Raw genomic sequence first — 16,782 nt, 5'->3', positions numbered from 1 at the left:
GATCATATATTAAATTCGTTTTCCCGGTGTTGCAGTTTTATTATGAGTCATTTTTCATGTTTATTAAATTTAGACTGGGCAATCCGTCCTCTTGCTTCAGGCAGAGAAAGGTTAAATCATTTGTGCCAATCAACACTGTGTTTTGAATTGTCAAAGGCAAGCCCGGATTCTCGTATGGACCTTATTGGCATAATGCTGGCCTAATATCCATGCACTAGTCTATCTTCATTTATTTGATGAAACCTTCCATTGAATAGGCCTATTGCGGAACCATGTTTATGTCTTTCTGAGTTGTTCATGCACAATAGGACAAGTGCAAGATTCCCAGTTTGCTGTGCGGGATATGTTTTCTACTTGCATGGCACTGATGGAAGACAATCTTGTCATAATCATGATTAAACAGCCTGCCCTATACTCTAACTTCCCACCTCACTAACGGTTGTCTTCTTCATGTACAGTGTTAATGGTGTGTAATAAGGCGATTTCCATAGGCCTAATGGTAAATGAGTTGAAATTCTGAGTTAGACTATTTGACTGCTATCAGGGCAATAAACAAGGATGTAAAATCCATAGGTACATAGCAATTAAACATAGTTCCATCATGTATGACAGTCCATATCTATTAGGCAGTTGTTCATGTCATCTTTTTATAGTGGGATTAAAGTTGGTGATAGCCTATGTAGCGTAATTAAACACAGTTATACATTTGATAGACTGTACACTATATGTCACACAGCACAGTACAACTTGGACTGCTACTGGAAATTGGCTGCGGGTTCTTTAAGAGAAGGGAGCAGGCTACAAAACATTGTCTAACTGGAAATGCGGGGGCCAATGGATGACCGAATGGCAAGATTTAGGCAGAAGGGGTGTCTCAGCTGTTGAAATCACTTCAAGACGCACTGTAACAGAGCAATCTTTTCCAATTAATACTCATGTTTAGCACAGTTAACACTTCATTTTGCTACATCTTTTGATACGAAGAGGTTGAGTCGCCAATGCCCTCTGCTTTTGGACATGTCGTAATAATAATGCCAGAACAGAGCACCAGTATCCTCTTCAAAGGAACTTGGCAATTCCTCAAATTGCGGATTTGGCTGTAAGTAGTCTGGCTAACTATTTTACATGACCAATAGGCTGTTAATCTATATCGATTACTGTGATATGTGCAAGCAAATATGTTAAAGGACATACTACAATGTGATGGATATGCATTTTAAGACTCCCAATCTATCCCGATGGATTATTAACATTGCATTTTAGCCTACTCCGTGTCTATTTCTTCGGGACAGATAATGGCAACGCTTCGGTCGGTGTGGGTCGCACACTGCTCAAGGAAGTATCTTTAGGCTAAAAAACCTGAACACAGACGTGGGTATCATTTATGAGCCTGATACTGCGACAACACGGAAAACAAATATATAGCATACTTTTTTTTTAATCAACATATGAGTCGTTTTGAGACGCTAATATCAATACAGCAATGGAGAACACTGGACTTGAAGAGGTTAACCAGACACACCAGCAGCACGAGCCCATCAGTTTTGGAATAGACCAGATACTGAACAGCACTGACCCGTCCAGCAGCTGCATGCTGCCCAACCGAACCAGCGACACGGATTACACGAACGTTTACACCAATGGCTATAACAGCGTCTATAACCCGGCCTGCTCCATGGCGGCTGGGCTCGCTGGTTCCTATAACGTGAATATGAACATGAATGTGAGCATGAACATGAACGTTAACGTAAACGGAGGAAACGCCGGTGGTGTTATCAGGGTACCAGCTCACAGACCCATGCCACCGAATCCGCATCCGCCACCTCCTAGCCATCCGCCTTGCCTCGCGGCTTGCATCCCCTCAGTGACTTCAATGACAAGTATGGGAAATGCGGCCAACTTCACCTTCCCGTGGATGGAGAGCAGTAGAAGATTCGCGAAGGACAGACTCACTGGTAAGATTCACCTAAACTTCTGAACATTTATGTTTATGCAGACTACAATTTTGTCACAAAATGGGACTATTGCTTCATGGATTTCTTCATAGGCATATTAAATATTTTCCAGTGGAAAGGAGGTTGAAACTTAAATGGAATTCATATAACAGCCACCTTTAATTGTTGTTTGACAGTTTAACCCACATCCTTAAAATTATGGCATTTGCCCAGGATTTTGTTTTTAGCATCTTGACTTTGTCAGTTAAGAAGGCATGGTAGCCAATTTTGTGACAGACTCATTTATCAAATCATATGTGCGACTGGGCATATGGCATGAGGAATTCGATTTTACATCAAGGCCTGTCTATATCATATTAGTTCATTTAAAAGGCAAGTGAATACTTGCAGGTATTGTTAATAAAATATGTTATGTACATTTGTATAATTATATGGGTATAATGTCAACCGTTAAGATTGCGGCTTTCAATCCATATGCATGGAGGGGATAACGTTGATAAATCCCCTCGTCATCCTAATCAAATGAATAGCTCACCATACAAAATGGATGACGTGATTTGAAGAGATGACTGTTTTTCCAAATGCAGAACACCTGATTTATTTCTGAATATAAAATTCACCATTCAACACCATCCAAATGTGGTTTAATAATAGCAACATCAGTGTCAATAGGCTATAATAAAACATAATAGGTTAACTGTTATGTCTGTGAGTATTGTTTTTGTTTATAGGCTATTATTATTGCTTATTGTAACAGTCTAATAACAATATAACACTTTACTATAGTAAAAACAATTAAAACCAACCGTTTTCTAGCGGAGTGTTATCATTATTACGTTTACTTTTTGAGGCATAGTAGCTCATTCTTAGTCATTGCGGCAAACAGGCCTATAACTTCGTCCAATAATAGAGTCTAAATGTAGCGATTCAGTCTACGGCAAGTCATTGAGGATGCAGTCCTGCAGGTGGGCTACCTAAATCATTTTGTCTGGACTCTACTGGGCTATTTATAGGCCTGTAGTTGTGTATACAGCCAACTAAATAGAGAGAAGATAGCAACACCGTCACTATCAACACCTGACAAGCATGTTATTTTTTTTGTGTTTAGCATACACGGGGTTATTTGACATTTCCCTTTCCGCGTTGTATATCATGCCAATAAATGCAAAGCATCAACGCAATTCGTGTCCTAGGTCTATTGAATAAACGCTGTCTTATTTTAATAGAACTATATTCAACACAGTGTTGAACAATTATCCAGTCTTACGTCCAGCCTAACTGACCCATTGAAAGAAAATAAAAAAGGGAAAAAGAATTGGGACAAATTCTTTACAAAATTTGAAGTATGACATCTAAACATTTAGCGTACGGCCGGACAGTTTATTTCGCCCATAAACCATTGAATTGACTTTGCATTTTCACCATTGGGCTGTCAAGGTAAATTGGATAATATTGCAAATGCTTCACGTAAACTTGTAAACGCTTCTATATCTCTATGACATTGGCAGGTGTAATTAATGATCTATATCATTTACAAAAAGAAGAAGAATGAATCCAAGTATGGTGGCTGTGATTGTTAATGGAGGACCTACTGTATAGGCCTGCAGGTCCGGAATCATTTGACCAACGTTTTTCTCGCATTTTAGGATATTGGAAAAGTGGCAATTTCTCAAAAAGTAGGCCTAGCAATAGCACGACAGATCAAAATATGTTACGCTTATGTCATAATCCTTTTTCACATAGGCTCTGGTGTTTTCGATTAGCCAATAGAGAAATCAACTAAGGGTTGCATGGGCCATGATAGGCCTATTACATGATAGGCCTACTGTTTCACATTTCATTTCATTTTAGTATTATAGAAAGGGCAGAAAGGGATAGTAGTAACGTATAACTGCCGTGCAAATTAAAAGTTAATTCGACGGGCTGGCAGTTCGATGGCCTGCTTTTGGCCTGTATATTTTAGGCTACAATGACCATAACCTTACCCCCACTCGGCCGAGATATTCGTTTTTCTGGCATGACGTCACCACCACACCATGCAGATGGAAATGAAAACCATTATGTATTGGCCCGCATTAAATATTAACAATGATGTGCTTTCTTAATTAATTATTTAAACCAGAGAACGATATGTCAACTGTAAAATATCTTATGTAAATATGCTTATCAATTGTATTCATAGTCACAACGGGCCACTTGTTTCATTTGGTTTATCTTTGGTGTTGGTTATAGCCTCATCTTCAACCATCCACCAACAAGACGTTCCTTTTAAGTGATCACTTTTTGTTATCATTGGTGATCACCATTTGAGACAAAGGCCTGTCTTTTGAGATTCATTGAAAGTGCTTAAAATAGGATATTACAGTGTAGCCATTTGTCAACATTGTTTGAGACATTTATTTTTTTAAATACACTCCCATCGATTTTCATTTGAGTTAATACTTTTTTATTGTAGCATAAGGGGCAAATTGTATTTCCACATTTAAAAAGAATAAACATTGTAAGAAATACGCTATAAAATGTAACTCTTAGTTGCTGGATGGACTTAGCTCAGCAGTCAGCGCCTGTCTGTTCGGTTGGCTTAACCTAAATTCATATCTCAAACCGTAAAGCGTTTCTTTGGATGGTTGAAATAGACCTCTCCTTTTTTAAATAATTCCCCCTCATATTGGATTGCAGCGCTGAATTTCACCGCAAGTGTCAAAGCAAGTGAAACAGCGAACAGGCCTACGATTGGAGATGTGATATTCACAACAGACCGGACATACTGTATCTGAACATATTGGGAGGCGCGGAAAGGGAATACCACATGTTTCTATGTTGATTGACTTCTTGGCAGTTTTCAGGTTTAATGAAGCAGAGAAGTGCATAAACTGATTTGTCCCCTCAAGTCAATAAACAAAGTTGTTCATATGGCTCTAAATTCTGGAGAAATGGGCAACTAGGATACTTCAAATCGAAATGTATTGCCATGAAGACTTGTAAAATATTCTAAAATACACACTATAATCTTAAAGTAATGTAATTTAATGAATGGCATCCATACCGGCAATAATCAATGTATTTTGAGATTTTAGCATTAGGACACTGATTAGTGTTTATAGTAAAAACATTATATAGCCTATCATAAAATACATTAATGCCATGTAATTACACAACCACTAACAAATACTACAATTGTAATTGCAATGTATAATACGAAGTGATTACATTGTACCTGCTTGCTGTACCTGTGTAAGGTCCCATAATGGCCATTGAGGTAAGACTATGGCTATACATCTCATTGCATTAATATAACAGTGCTTTATCTTTGTCAGAAATAATGATCTTCCCCGCAAATACATTTATTTAAAGATGGCGGCAGTAATGGTGATATTGATGGGGAAAGCTGGACAGTTTTCTCGGGAAGTTGCTTCTTTTCTCAGCCAGTGTTGCATGGGAAAGTGGCTCTGTTTTGCCTCATAGTGTAATAAATAGAAATATGCTCATGTTATATTTCAATATCCCTGTTAGAATCCTTTATATATATTTATTAGATTGCTACACAGGTAATATCCGCAGTGGGGAAGAGAGGCGCTGTCACAGAAATGTGTTATTAGGTATAAGTGGTTTTATTATGGGCCCATATTCTCTAAGGTATAATTTTTTTTATAGCTTATGCTAAATCATATTACCCAGGCATCAGATTTAGTATTCTCCACCATTTCCGTCATCATCCCTTAGAGCAAAATACATTAGAACAATTTCTGCAATGTGTTCTTGAAAATGTTCTATTCAACATTCAAGTGAAAATAAAATACAACTATTGAATGAAATGAAATACATAACACGATTTCTCTGGTTTGTGAAACTCAGTGACCTTGAGACTTTGAGGGAAATCTGGTCTACCACTCTCTCCATATTTGGTCTTGCCCAGTTATGGGAAATTACAGTATATCTTCAATGAATAACATTATTGTGGTAATTGTCTGTGCATGCATAAACATTCGGACAACACCTTATTGATGTCCTTTGCAATACGGGCTGATTATTAAACGCAATCACATCACATTATAAAGACTACTACTGTAAAGAGGCTGAGGGTTAAATTGAACTAACTGCCTTGTTCCATAAAGGTCTGCAGGTTTTGATGACAGACAGGTGTGTTCTGGGCTCTTGGCACACTGCTGTATGTAGTGGGATACTACCACACACTCGGCTCTTCATTTGGAAGCTGGTCATAAATACGGACATCACAGACAAACTCGAATAAAAACCTATGGCATGATGTCTTTTGTTCTACTGTGACATGAACCAGTCAATCATCATCCATAGGAATATTGTTACATTTCAAATGGTTTAGTTGTTTATTCAGAAAATCTTATGTCAGAATTCAAGTTAAGTTGAAGGTGCCCTTTAGCAAGTTTGACTGGATGGCAGTCTGTTTGCGTGTTACTCTTCGGGTTGCATGTGAACGTGCTTGTATGTGCCTGGTCCATTAGCTGGTCCACAGATGGCCTGAAATAGAAGTCTAATGTGGTATTATCTGTACCCAGACCTGCATGTTGAGCCTGGAGCAGACATGCTTGCTCCAAATGTGTGACCTATTCATTTCTATCCTCAGGCAAAGAAGGGTTGGACCCTCTCTAGATTAAAAATACTTTTTCAAAACTCAATACTTGCAGTCAATGTTTACAATTATATTACAAATGTACCCAATTTACATTTTCAAATATATATTTTTTAATCCTGTGTGAGTCATTTATTGTTTGCCATTTATGTTTATAACTAATCAGAGAGGTTTGAGAGTGATTTGAAATGATTGTTAAGTGCATTATGTGGCTTGTGTTTCATTTGTGTTTCATCTCATCTCCAAAGTGCCTCAGTGGAAAATGAATTTAGATTGTTCACACTGAATCCAGGTTACTACATTCTCAACACAGTAGCATTGGTCCCCCAGGGCACCTATGGAGATGTTTTATATGCAGTTTGGCTGCTGGTGAGCTCTCAGACAGAACTAGACCAATAAACATACTGTAAGACAACAGCAAACAGCTTGTGAGGAACAAGAAAGCCTGCTCCCGATTCCCTTCGACAGAAACGTCTGTTTTACATGTTATGGGTATAGGACTTGAAAAGGGCTGTCACGCCCTGACCTTAGAGAGCTTTTTTTATTCTCTATTTTGTTAGGTCAGGGTGTGACTTGGGTGGGCATATCTATGTTTCTATTTCTTTGTTGGCCTAGTATGGTTCCCAATCAGAGGCAGCTGTCTATCGTTGACTCTGATTGGGGATCATACTTAGGCAGCCCTTTTTCCCACCTGTGATTGTGGGATCTTGTTTTTGTGTAGTGCCTGTGAACACGCCATTACTTTACGTTTCGTTTGTGTCTGTATTTGTTTTGGTGAGTTTCATTTATTAAATCATGTGGAACTCTACACACGCTGCACCTTGGTCTCATTCCAGCAATGGACGTAACAGAAGATCCCACCACCAAGTGACCAAGCAGCGTGCCCAGGAGTGGAGGACATCCTGGACCTGGGAGGAGGTAATGGCAGGGGACAAGACCCTGCCATGGAAGCAGGCGGAGGCAGCGAGAGAGGAACGGCGACGAGACCAGGAATCAAGGAGACGACGGAAACCCGAGAGGCAGCCTCAAACATTTTTTGGGGGGGGCACACGGGGTGGCGAGCAGAGCAAACTTGGGAACAAGAACTAACTCCCTGTAATTACGATGAGTTGGTCATGGTTCAGATACCGTGCTTTGCGGAGATACGCAATGTGTCTCCAGTGCGCATCCACAGCCCGGTGCGTTCTGTGCCAGCTCCTCGCACTTGCCGTGCGAAAGTGAGCATCCAGCCAGGACGGGTTGTGCCGGCTCAGCGCTCCTGGTCTCCAGTATGCCTCCTCGGTCCAGGATATCCTGCACCGGCTCTACGCACGGTGTCGCCAGTGCGCCTTCACAGCCCAGTGCGTCCTGTGCCAGCGCCCCACACGTGCCGGGCTAAAGTGAGCATCCAGCCAGGATGGGTTGTGCCAGCTCTACGCTCCAGACCTCCAGTGCGCCTCCACGGCCCAGTATATCCTGTGCCTGCTCCACGCACCCGGCCTCCAGTGCGTCTCTCCAGCCTGGTATGCCCTGTGCCTGCTCCACACACCCGGCCTCCAGTGCGTCTCTCCAGCCTGGTATGCCCTGTGCCTGCTCCACACACCTAGCCTCCAGTGCGTCTCCCCAGCCTGGTACGCCCTGTGCCGGCTCCACGCACGAAGCCTCCAGTGATGATCCATGGCCCGAAGACTCCAGTGATGATCCATGGCCCAAAGCCTCCAGTGATGATCCATGGCCCGAAGCCTTCAGTGGTGATCCATGGCCCGAAGCCTCCAGTGGTGATCGATGGCACGAAGCCTCCAGTGATGATCCATGGCCCGACGCCTCCAGTGATGATCCATGGCCCGATACCTCCAATGGTGATCCATGGCCCGAAGCCTCCAGTGGTGATCCATGGCCCAAAGCCTCCAGTGATGATCCATGGCCCAAAGCCTCCAGTGATGAGCCAACGCCCGGAGCCTTCAGCGACGGTCTGCAGTCCAGAGCCTCCGGCGACGGTCGGCAGTCCGGAGCCTCCGGCAACGATCTGCTGTCCGGAGCCTCTGGCGACGATTCACGGTCCGGTTCCACGGAAGTGGGGGGAGCCTCAAGCGGAGCGGGGTCTGCGTCCCGCACCGGAGCCTCCACCGAGAGGAGATGCCCACCCGGACCCTCCCCTATAGGTTCAAGTTTGCAGCCGGAGTCTGCACCTTTGGGGGGGGGGGGGGGGGGGGGTTTACTGTCACGCCCTGACCTTAGAGAGCCTTTTTTATTCTCTATTTTGTTAGGTCAGAGTGTGACTTGGGTGGGCATATCTATGTTTCTATTTCTTTGTTGGCCTATTTCTTTGTATGGTTCCCAATCAGAGGCAGCTGTTTATCGTTGTCTCTGATTGGGGATCATACTTAGGCAGCCCTTTTTCCCACCTGTGATTGTGGGATCTTGTTTTTGTGTAGTGCCTGTGAGCACACCATTACTTTACGTTTCATTTGCTTCTGTATTTGTTTTGGTGAGTTTCATTTATTAAATCATGTGGAACTCTACGCACGCTGTGCGTTGGTCCATTTCTAATGACGAGCGTAACAAGGGCTCTATATCCAAACATATTATATTACATTTGTGAATGTTCTGTTTACTCATGCCTTACACAATAGACAATATGGTATAAATAATTTACCATAAAATGCTTGAGATTGGTACTTTTCTTTTGTATTAGATTTTAATTCGTAAAAAAGTAAACAAATGTAGCTTGTACATATCACCTAAGTTACTATGTAGAACTGGATAGGTTAGAAAGCCTACTGTAATGAACTGGCATCAAACCAAATGTGATACTTTCGGCCTAACCAATCAGCTGAAGGCACTTATTGTACTAAATGACAATCCCCACTGAGATAAAAGCAATGAGAGGGTACTTCCTGAGTACCCGCACCTGCCCCTCACAGCTCCACATGGGTCCCTGACTGTGTCTCCCTTTCTTTAGCGGAGCAGGCAGAGGACAGACAAGCAGGAGACCCCAGTGGGAGGCCAGGAGCCCCCCCGGCCCTGCCAGGCCTCTGCCCTCTCCCCAAGGGGGACATCGGCAGGGTCCCTACCTGGAGCTCTATGGAGACATTAGCCAAACACTATTACCCTGAACTCGCTCACCTGCGAGACACTGGCCCACTTGCAGACTATCCCTTTCGAAAGGGTACTTGTCCAGGTGAGTCACTTCCCTGGTCTTCTTTTAAATGTGCCTTTCATCTTGGCCTGGTTGGTTTTCTCCTTGTTTCCATCAGGGGTGTTAAAATACCAAAATGCTTAGGTCCATAGGACAAAACTCTATGTACCGTTTGTACTATATGCGTTAGATATGAGAAAAACATGAATATAGGACCTTTTTTAGCTTGTAATCATATTGCATTAAATGTTGGCTAATTCCTGGTAAAAAAAGATACATGCTGGAATATTGAGTTGAATTAGGGAAGGACAACAAAATCCCCCATAAAATATAGACTGGTGATCATGCATACTAAATCTGTGGCAAAGGTATAATATGTCAGAGTATAATATGTCTTGCTTGACCAAGGTTTGTCTCTGAAAAATGAACATAGTGTCTCTCTCTCGCTCTCTCTCAGCAGCCCTTTCGCCCTTCTCCGTGACCCGGCGCATCGGCCACCCCTATCAGAACCGGACACCACCCAAGAGAAAAAAGCCCCGTACCTCGTTCAGCCGAGTGCAGATCTGCGAGCTGGAGAAACGCTTTCACCGGCAGAAATACCTGGCGTCAGCGGAGCGCGCCACCCTGGCCAAGGCCCTGAAGATGACGGACGCACAGGTCAAAACCTGGTTCCAGAACAGGAGGACAAAATGGCGGTAGGGGCCCATTACAGCAACACATTACAGCAACACATTACAGCAACAAACTTCTAGACATTCTTCAACACTTTCAGTGTTAAAGCATTATTTATTGTTCCTTTTATGACATTCATTATTTCAAGAAAGGAGATATTCTTTATCAAAACTGCTGTCCATTGTACTTGCTGCATTATGATTTAAGCATTATGATACATTAGACTGAAGCATTATGATACATTAGACTGAAGCATTATGATACATTAGACTGATGCGGGAAGTGACACAAAGTAACAACTGTGCAACCATTTAAATATAGTATGTGAATTGCTTTGCTTGTGGTGAGCAAGCTTTTGTGATGTGTTATATGAATATACTATATTCCTGTGGTTGATAATGTGCCTGGCCCATTTTTTTGTTGTGACAGTGAAACACCTTTTTTTGCTTAGCTTAGCTCCTACTTGTTTTTAGAGGCCAATTCCCTTGACCAAGCACAATTAGCCCTGTTCTTAAAAGGCTTTCTGGAAAGGTGCTGTCCAAAGCAATACTGACCCACTAGTCTGAATAGTTGAGTGCATTGTCCATGGCGGAAACTCTTCCCCTAATTCACTCAAACTGTTGTTTATGGTCATATGAAATAAATGAGTGGACTATCAAATTATAATACCTTGCCTTTATTTAACCTTGATGTCAAACAAGGACCTAAAGGGAATGAATGTAGAAGTAGTTCTTGTATATCTGAGTCATCTTGACTCAGACTCTGGCACACCTTGCATTAAAATGTGTCCTGTGATCAGATCTGGTGGACCTTCACCTGATAGGGGAAAAGCTGGCACACGACACATTTTAATACCAGGTGTAAGGGTAAAGCCTGAGATCCTATTTCAATAGGTATTTGTATGTAAGGTGTCGACACAGGGCCATGTTTTCTATAGAAAACATCAAGATCTGTTTTAAGGACAATTAAATGTAATGGTACAGTTTGTATTTTAGTGATCAGTTACGTCACTGTTGAATTCTGAAATTCAAAACACAGATGAAAAAAAGAACGACTAGATGGCGTATCATGAATAACCAGGGAATTGGCTAACTCACTTTCCTGATTTCTGAGCTAGTTTTGGTGTGATTATGATATTTCCCCATAGTGTGTAGATAGGATGTGCATGAAGGATGTATTTGTGGGACGGCTACGCTAGTAACAAGCATATGATCAAATGAACAGCAACAAAATCGGATTAGGATAATGTAGTTAGCAATAACGTGTGGCTAATGAAAGGAGGATGGTGTGTATGAAACAGTATTTTAGAGGTGTTTTTCTGACCCTGTTGCACATGCAGGCCTAACAATCACATGTAAATACATACAGTATAATATCCATGTGAGAATGACATACATCATTCTTTTCTTGAAAATTAAAAGGGTAAAAAATAATGAAGTAAAATAATCAGGGTATCAATTTTTTTTAATGTAGTTATTTTTAATGGTACAGTATCACTTTTTGGTGGACTGAATACTTGTATTTCAGGAAGTATGTGTTTTTTTGCTTTTGAAGGTAGTATTTATGGTGACATACTGTATGAATATTTAGGCACTGTTTTGAAAATGCCCTTTTCCCCACTGTGGAACCAGGAGACAGACAGCCGAGGAGCGCGAGGCAGAGAGACAGCAGGCCAACCGTCTGATGCTGCAGCTCCAACAGGAGGCCTTTCAGAAGACCCTGAGCCAGCCCCTGCAGCAGGACCCCCTCTGCCTGCACAACTCCTCCTTGTACGCCTTACAGAACCTACAGCCCTGGGCGGAGGACAACAAGGTGACCTCCGTCACCTCCCTGGCATCTGTGGTCTGAATGATCGTGTGTGTGTGTGTGTGTGTTTGTGTTTGTGCGTAATTCATAATAAGAATATAATAGTAATATTGATGATTTTTCTAAGGGAAAATGTGGGTGGGCCATTTGTTGGGGAGTGACCACTCATATCTAGATGGATGCATATGAGGAGCCTGAGGCCTTAACATTCAAATGTATTTTATGTAAAGACTGTTGCATTGTGGGATTGTACAATAATATATTTTGGATGATTAAAATTGACATTATATCCTTATTTAATGTGCATACCGACTGCCATTAAGGACAAGGAGGAAACCTATAGGATATGACGTTTTGTCTATGTATTTCTTTACAAACCACGTATTCTCTTTTATAGATCATATGTGGACTTCTTGGCATGGACAGACATACGTTTAGTTCCACTGAAATGGACAATGATCAATGAGTCTACTAAGTTTTTTTCAGACCTGATTCTGTCAAGTCATTTTCCTACCTTACACTAGATTTTCACTCTCCCTTCAGCTGTCTGTCTAAACAAAGGACGAAGCGAAATCCTCACTACCAGACAACTAACAGACACACCGGTAGATGCCTACCATCAAGACTGTCCTGTTGCCAACAGGGAGCACTGACTCTCAGCCATACGGCAACAAAACTGGATCCCATTCCTTTGCTTTTGACTTTGTACAATGTAGTAATGCATGTTTCAAATATTTCTGTGTGCACTTGGAATTGCCGTTGCAGTCACCAGCCTTCCAGGTGGATCCTTTCCCTGACTGCAGTTTGCAAGTGGTATCTCTTCGAGGATTACTCATAAGGTGTTTTACACCTTTTAAGGTGTTTTATATTAAATGATATCATGACTTTTTGAAAAGATGATCAACATTGGAAGCCTCTCTTTTGTTGTTGTTCTTTCACCAGAAAGGATAACTGCATCATTTCACGCAATCACACAGTTTCACACGTTTTCATACCTCCTAAAGTAAGTGTCCTCTAATCTATCAAAATGATGTTGTTGACTATGCCACACTTATTGGAATCTTTCAGTGTTTCTCGTTCATTCCAATATTCCATCCTTATGACAATTTCATCTCCACAGCCAAACCAGCAGGCCATGTTTCACATAACACCAGAAAAGGTTCAATGTTTTGCATAGAGTGCTCTTATCAGTAAAGTGAGAGTTACAATATATACGTTTTATTACAACGTTTTTTTTTTAGACTGCTTGGATGCTAATGACGCACATAAAGTCCGAATCCAACAATTAACTTAACACAACGAATTCTCTGGGAAACGCCCAGGTGGGATGTCTTCTGAACAGTTTGTTCTAAAACCCTAGACCTTGGGGGTCTGTGATCCACAAATATCCATGTCTACCTAGAGACATTGGACAGTTGTCAACTTCCATTATCATCCATGTCAAGTCAAAACAAAAATGTCCTATCTGGAAGTACAACACACTGCTAATCTAGATAGATCTCTAGGGTGGGGCATTTTATAACTGCAGTTTTCTTGGTTGTAAATGAGGCTTCACTCTCTCTACAAGACGTAGATCACAGATGGTTGCCTTCACCAGGTAGTAGTGCTATTCCATTGTGTAGTGTTCACTTGTTGTACTGTTTACAAAAAGCCCAGAAAACACCCCCTGGAACTCGTTAGAATCCTGGAAAAATCTCATATTCAACCACATCCATTTTCTGGTGATATCAACAGCATCAGTCAACCCAAGTTGGAGGATCTCCATAGTTCAAAACAACTGTCTGCCACCCTTTCTGCACGGAGACTGCGTGTTTTGTCGGTTTAGAGGGTGTCTCGCCTGGTTGAGATCCTGTCAATTGCAGGCAGTTGTCCAGGTGACGCCTACTCAACCCCCATTTCCTCTGCCCAGACCGTGGGCCTCTTTCATCCTGCTGTCTTAGATGCCATAAAGACGTGACTTGGCCCATTTTACAAAAATACCTCATCCTTACTGTTTTCAAAATCGTGCATTGTGTTTTGCTACAGGTGCTTAAAAACTTTTTTTTCCAAAGCTGAGTATGTTTTTTTACCCTTTCCACCAAAGAGCCTTACCCGTAGCCAATAAAATGTCACCACACAAGAACAAGAGCAAGAGGTTCAAAGTACATCAGAATTCCTATCAGGTACTCTGTTTTCAATCAGGGCACCAAAATACTACTATACATCATATGTTAGAACTGCGACTACCCTTTTCTATTAATTAAGATTCCTCTTTTCCAGTTTCTTAAAGTGTATTGAAAGCAAAAAAACTATATGGTCAGTTGTGATTTTGGATCCATTTACAGTCAAAAAGCCTATATAAAATACCTCCTTTGGATACCATACCAGCATTCACCCAACCTCTTCAGCTGCCTTTGTGCGAATGAAACCTGTGACTAGTTAAATACATAAACAAGTGGTTCACACTCAAAGAGAAGTATCGAAGACCTCTACATTTTCCAATTCGTTCCAACACTCAATCTGTTGAGAGTGTGAGCAAACTAAAAGGTTTTGTTTTGTTGCCCTCTTCCTCATCCGTCAGCGGGATCCGGTATCTTTAGTAGCATGCCCCCCGCCTCAACCCTCAGTGGGGTCTGGCATCTTCAGTAGCATGTGTAGGACTTCAAAATACTTCTGAATGAAAACTTCTGAATGAAGCACAGATGTTTTGTACTGAAGATTCGCTTTGGTGGGAAGAAGTCAACATACGTCAAAGATAAGCCAAAAATGCTGCTGCTGATTAAATAAACCCAGTCCATAGACCTCACAGGAGATTGGGATCTTTGTTGTTTTCCTGTTAAATAGATAGAATTGGCAAAATATTTTTTATCTTGTCCTTAACTAAATTATTAAGAATAGCCACGCAATTTAGTTCTCACTCACTGAATTAAAAATGTATTTTTATTAAACAAAATGGATTTAATATTACAAGTTGGGGTCGTCCTAAAGGTATATGTAGCTACTAAGGGCATGTGTACAGTAAGCGTGTTGTTGTCACCAAACCAGAGACATTCTGCTGGGAGAAATAAGTAGCATTAACTTTCAGTGTTTTTAACACACAAAGACAAGCTAGTATTGTATGATATTTCACATCAAGTGCAATCTGACCTGTGGAATGGCGGAGTCGCCTTGTCGTAGTGACAGTAGTCTTTGTGGCATCAGTCCAGAGCTACCTGATCGTGGTGACTCTCATGATTCAGAGGGCGCCTGGAAGAAAAGTGTTGATTGAGTGCATGGGCCATGTATCACCTGCACAAAGGGCTCTTGAGACAAGCCAGAGCAGACTTTGCTACACAAACAAGACTTCAAACCCCAGGCTCTTTCACACATGCATGAAACACCGCCATTCCTTCTGGATGTATGATAATACGGGCATCTCTTTGAGTTAAGCTATATGTTTGATAAGGGTCAGTCACCTTTAATGTGTGCTCTGTTTCTATTGAATCGTAGCATAAATGCTTTTCACCTTGAACCTGCATAAGGTTGCGACACTAAATCTCTTTTAAAAGAGGACAGCTGACAAACCAACAATAAACACTTAATTGATGTAGAAGACACAAGCATTTCAAATCCTTAATAGGAATGAAGATACATTAAATAATGTGACGCCCAAAAATTGCTCCTGTTCTTTTGACCCACTGCAACACTTTAAGTTAGGTTGGTCTTGTACCTAGTAGAGACATAATTTTTTTGCACAACACTGAATTAACATGTTGTAGATAGTATTATTGTTTTTGCACAGCAAGTGGTTTATGTAGTTTGAGAAATAGGGACAGTTCCTTATGTCAAACACTACTCCAATACTGTGCACGGACAAAAGTAGCAATGTTATATGTAGTACATCAAATAAAATTGTATTTGTCACAACATGTGTAGACCTTACCATGAAATGCTTACTTACTAGCTCTTAACCAACAATGCAGGGTAAGAAAATATTTGCTAAATAAACTAAGCAAAAAAAAAGTTACACAATAAGATAACAATAATGAGGCTAAATACGGGGGCTACCGGTACCGAGTCAATGTGCAGGGGTACAGGTTAGTCGAGGTAATTGAGGACATATGTACATGTAGGTAGGGGTAAAGTGTCTATGCATAGATAATAAACAGTGGGTAGCAGCAGCGTAAACTGTTCAGCAGTCTTATGGTTTGGAGGTTGAAGCTGTTAAGAAGCCTCTTGGACCTAGACTTGGCGCTCCGGTACCGCTAGCCGTGTGGTAGCAGAAAGAACAGTCTATGACTTGGGTGGCTGGAGTTCTTGATAATCTTTAGGGCTTTCCTCTGACACCACCTGGTTTAGAGGTCCTGGATGGCAGGAAGCTTGGCCCCAGTGATGTACTGGGCTGTACGCACTACCCCCTGTAGCACCTTGTGGTTGGAACTGAGCTGCTGCCATATGAGGCGGTGATGCAACCAGTCAGGATCCTCTCGATGGTGCAGCTGTAAAACTTTTGGAGGATCTGGGGACCCATGCCAAATCTTTTCAGTCTCCTGAGGGAGAATAGGCATTGTTGTGCCCTCTTCACGACTGTCTTGGTGTGTTTGGACCATGATAGTTTGTTTTTGATGGGGACACCAAGGAACTTGAAACTCTCGACCTGCTCC

General features: G+C 41.6%; 1 protein-coding gene across 4 annotated transcripts; it reads left to right on the top strand.

The window, feature by feature from the left end:
• Positions 1-810: 810 nt before the first annotated feature.
• Positions 811-13,456, top strand: LOC115171235 (T-cell leukemia homeobox protein 1-like). 4 transcript variants are annotated; one of them, XM_029727857.1, is made up of 5 exons: positions 811-1,955; positions 9,506-9,724; positions 10,143-10,377; positions 11,986-12,166; positions 12,558-13,456. In XM_029727857.1, the coding sequence occupies exons 1-5, from the start codon at positions 1,484-1,486 to the stop codon at positions 12,624-12,626; spliced, it is 1,176 nt and encodes a 391-aa protein (XP_029583717.1). In that variant the 5' UTR covers positions 811-1,483; the 3' UTR covers positions 12,627-13,456. The 4 variants fall into 4 exon arrangements, with proteins under 4 accessions (XP_029583717.1, XP_029583725.1, XP_029583708.1 ...); XM_029727865.1 differs by having other exon boundaries at positions 10,140-10,377; positions 12,704-13,456; XM_029727848.1 differs by having other exon boundaries at positions 10,140-10,377.
• Positions 13,457-16,782: the final 3,326 nt, after the last annotated feature.

This window comes from Salmo trutta, chromosome 3, assembly GCF_901001165.1.
Source record: "Salmo trutta chromosome 3, fSalTru1.1, whole genome shotgun sequence".
Lineage (NCBI taxonomy): Eukaryota > Metazoa > Chordata > Actinopteri > Salmoniformes > Salmonidae > Salmo > Salmo trutta.
This window is presented reverse-complemented; position numbering and strand designations above follow the sequence as displayed.

Excerpts from the sequence above, each read along its gene's own strand:
- LOC115171235 (XM_029727848.1), top strand. The coding sequence starts at position 1,484 with ATGGAGAACACTGGACTTGAAGAGGTTAACCAGACACACCAGCAGCAC. Across the intron at positions 1,956-9,505 it reads CGCGAAGGACAGACTCACTG|CGGAGCAGGCAGAGGACAGA; the intron begins GTAAGATTCACC and ends CCCTTTCTTTAG. Across the intron at positions 10,378-11,985 it reads AACAGGAGGACAAAATGGCG|GAGACAGACAGCCGAGGAGC; the intron begins GTAGGGGCCCAT and ends CTGTGGAACCAG.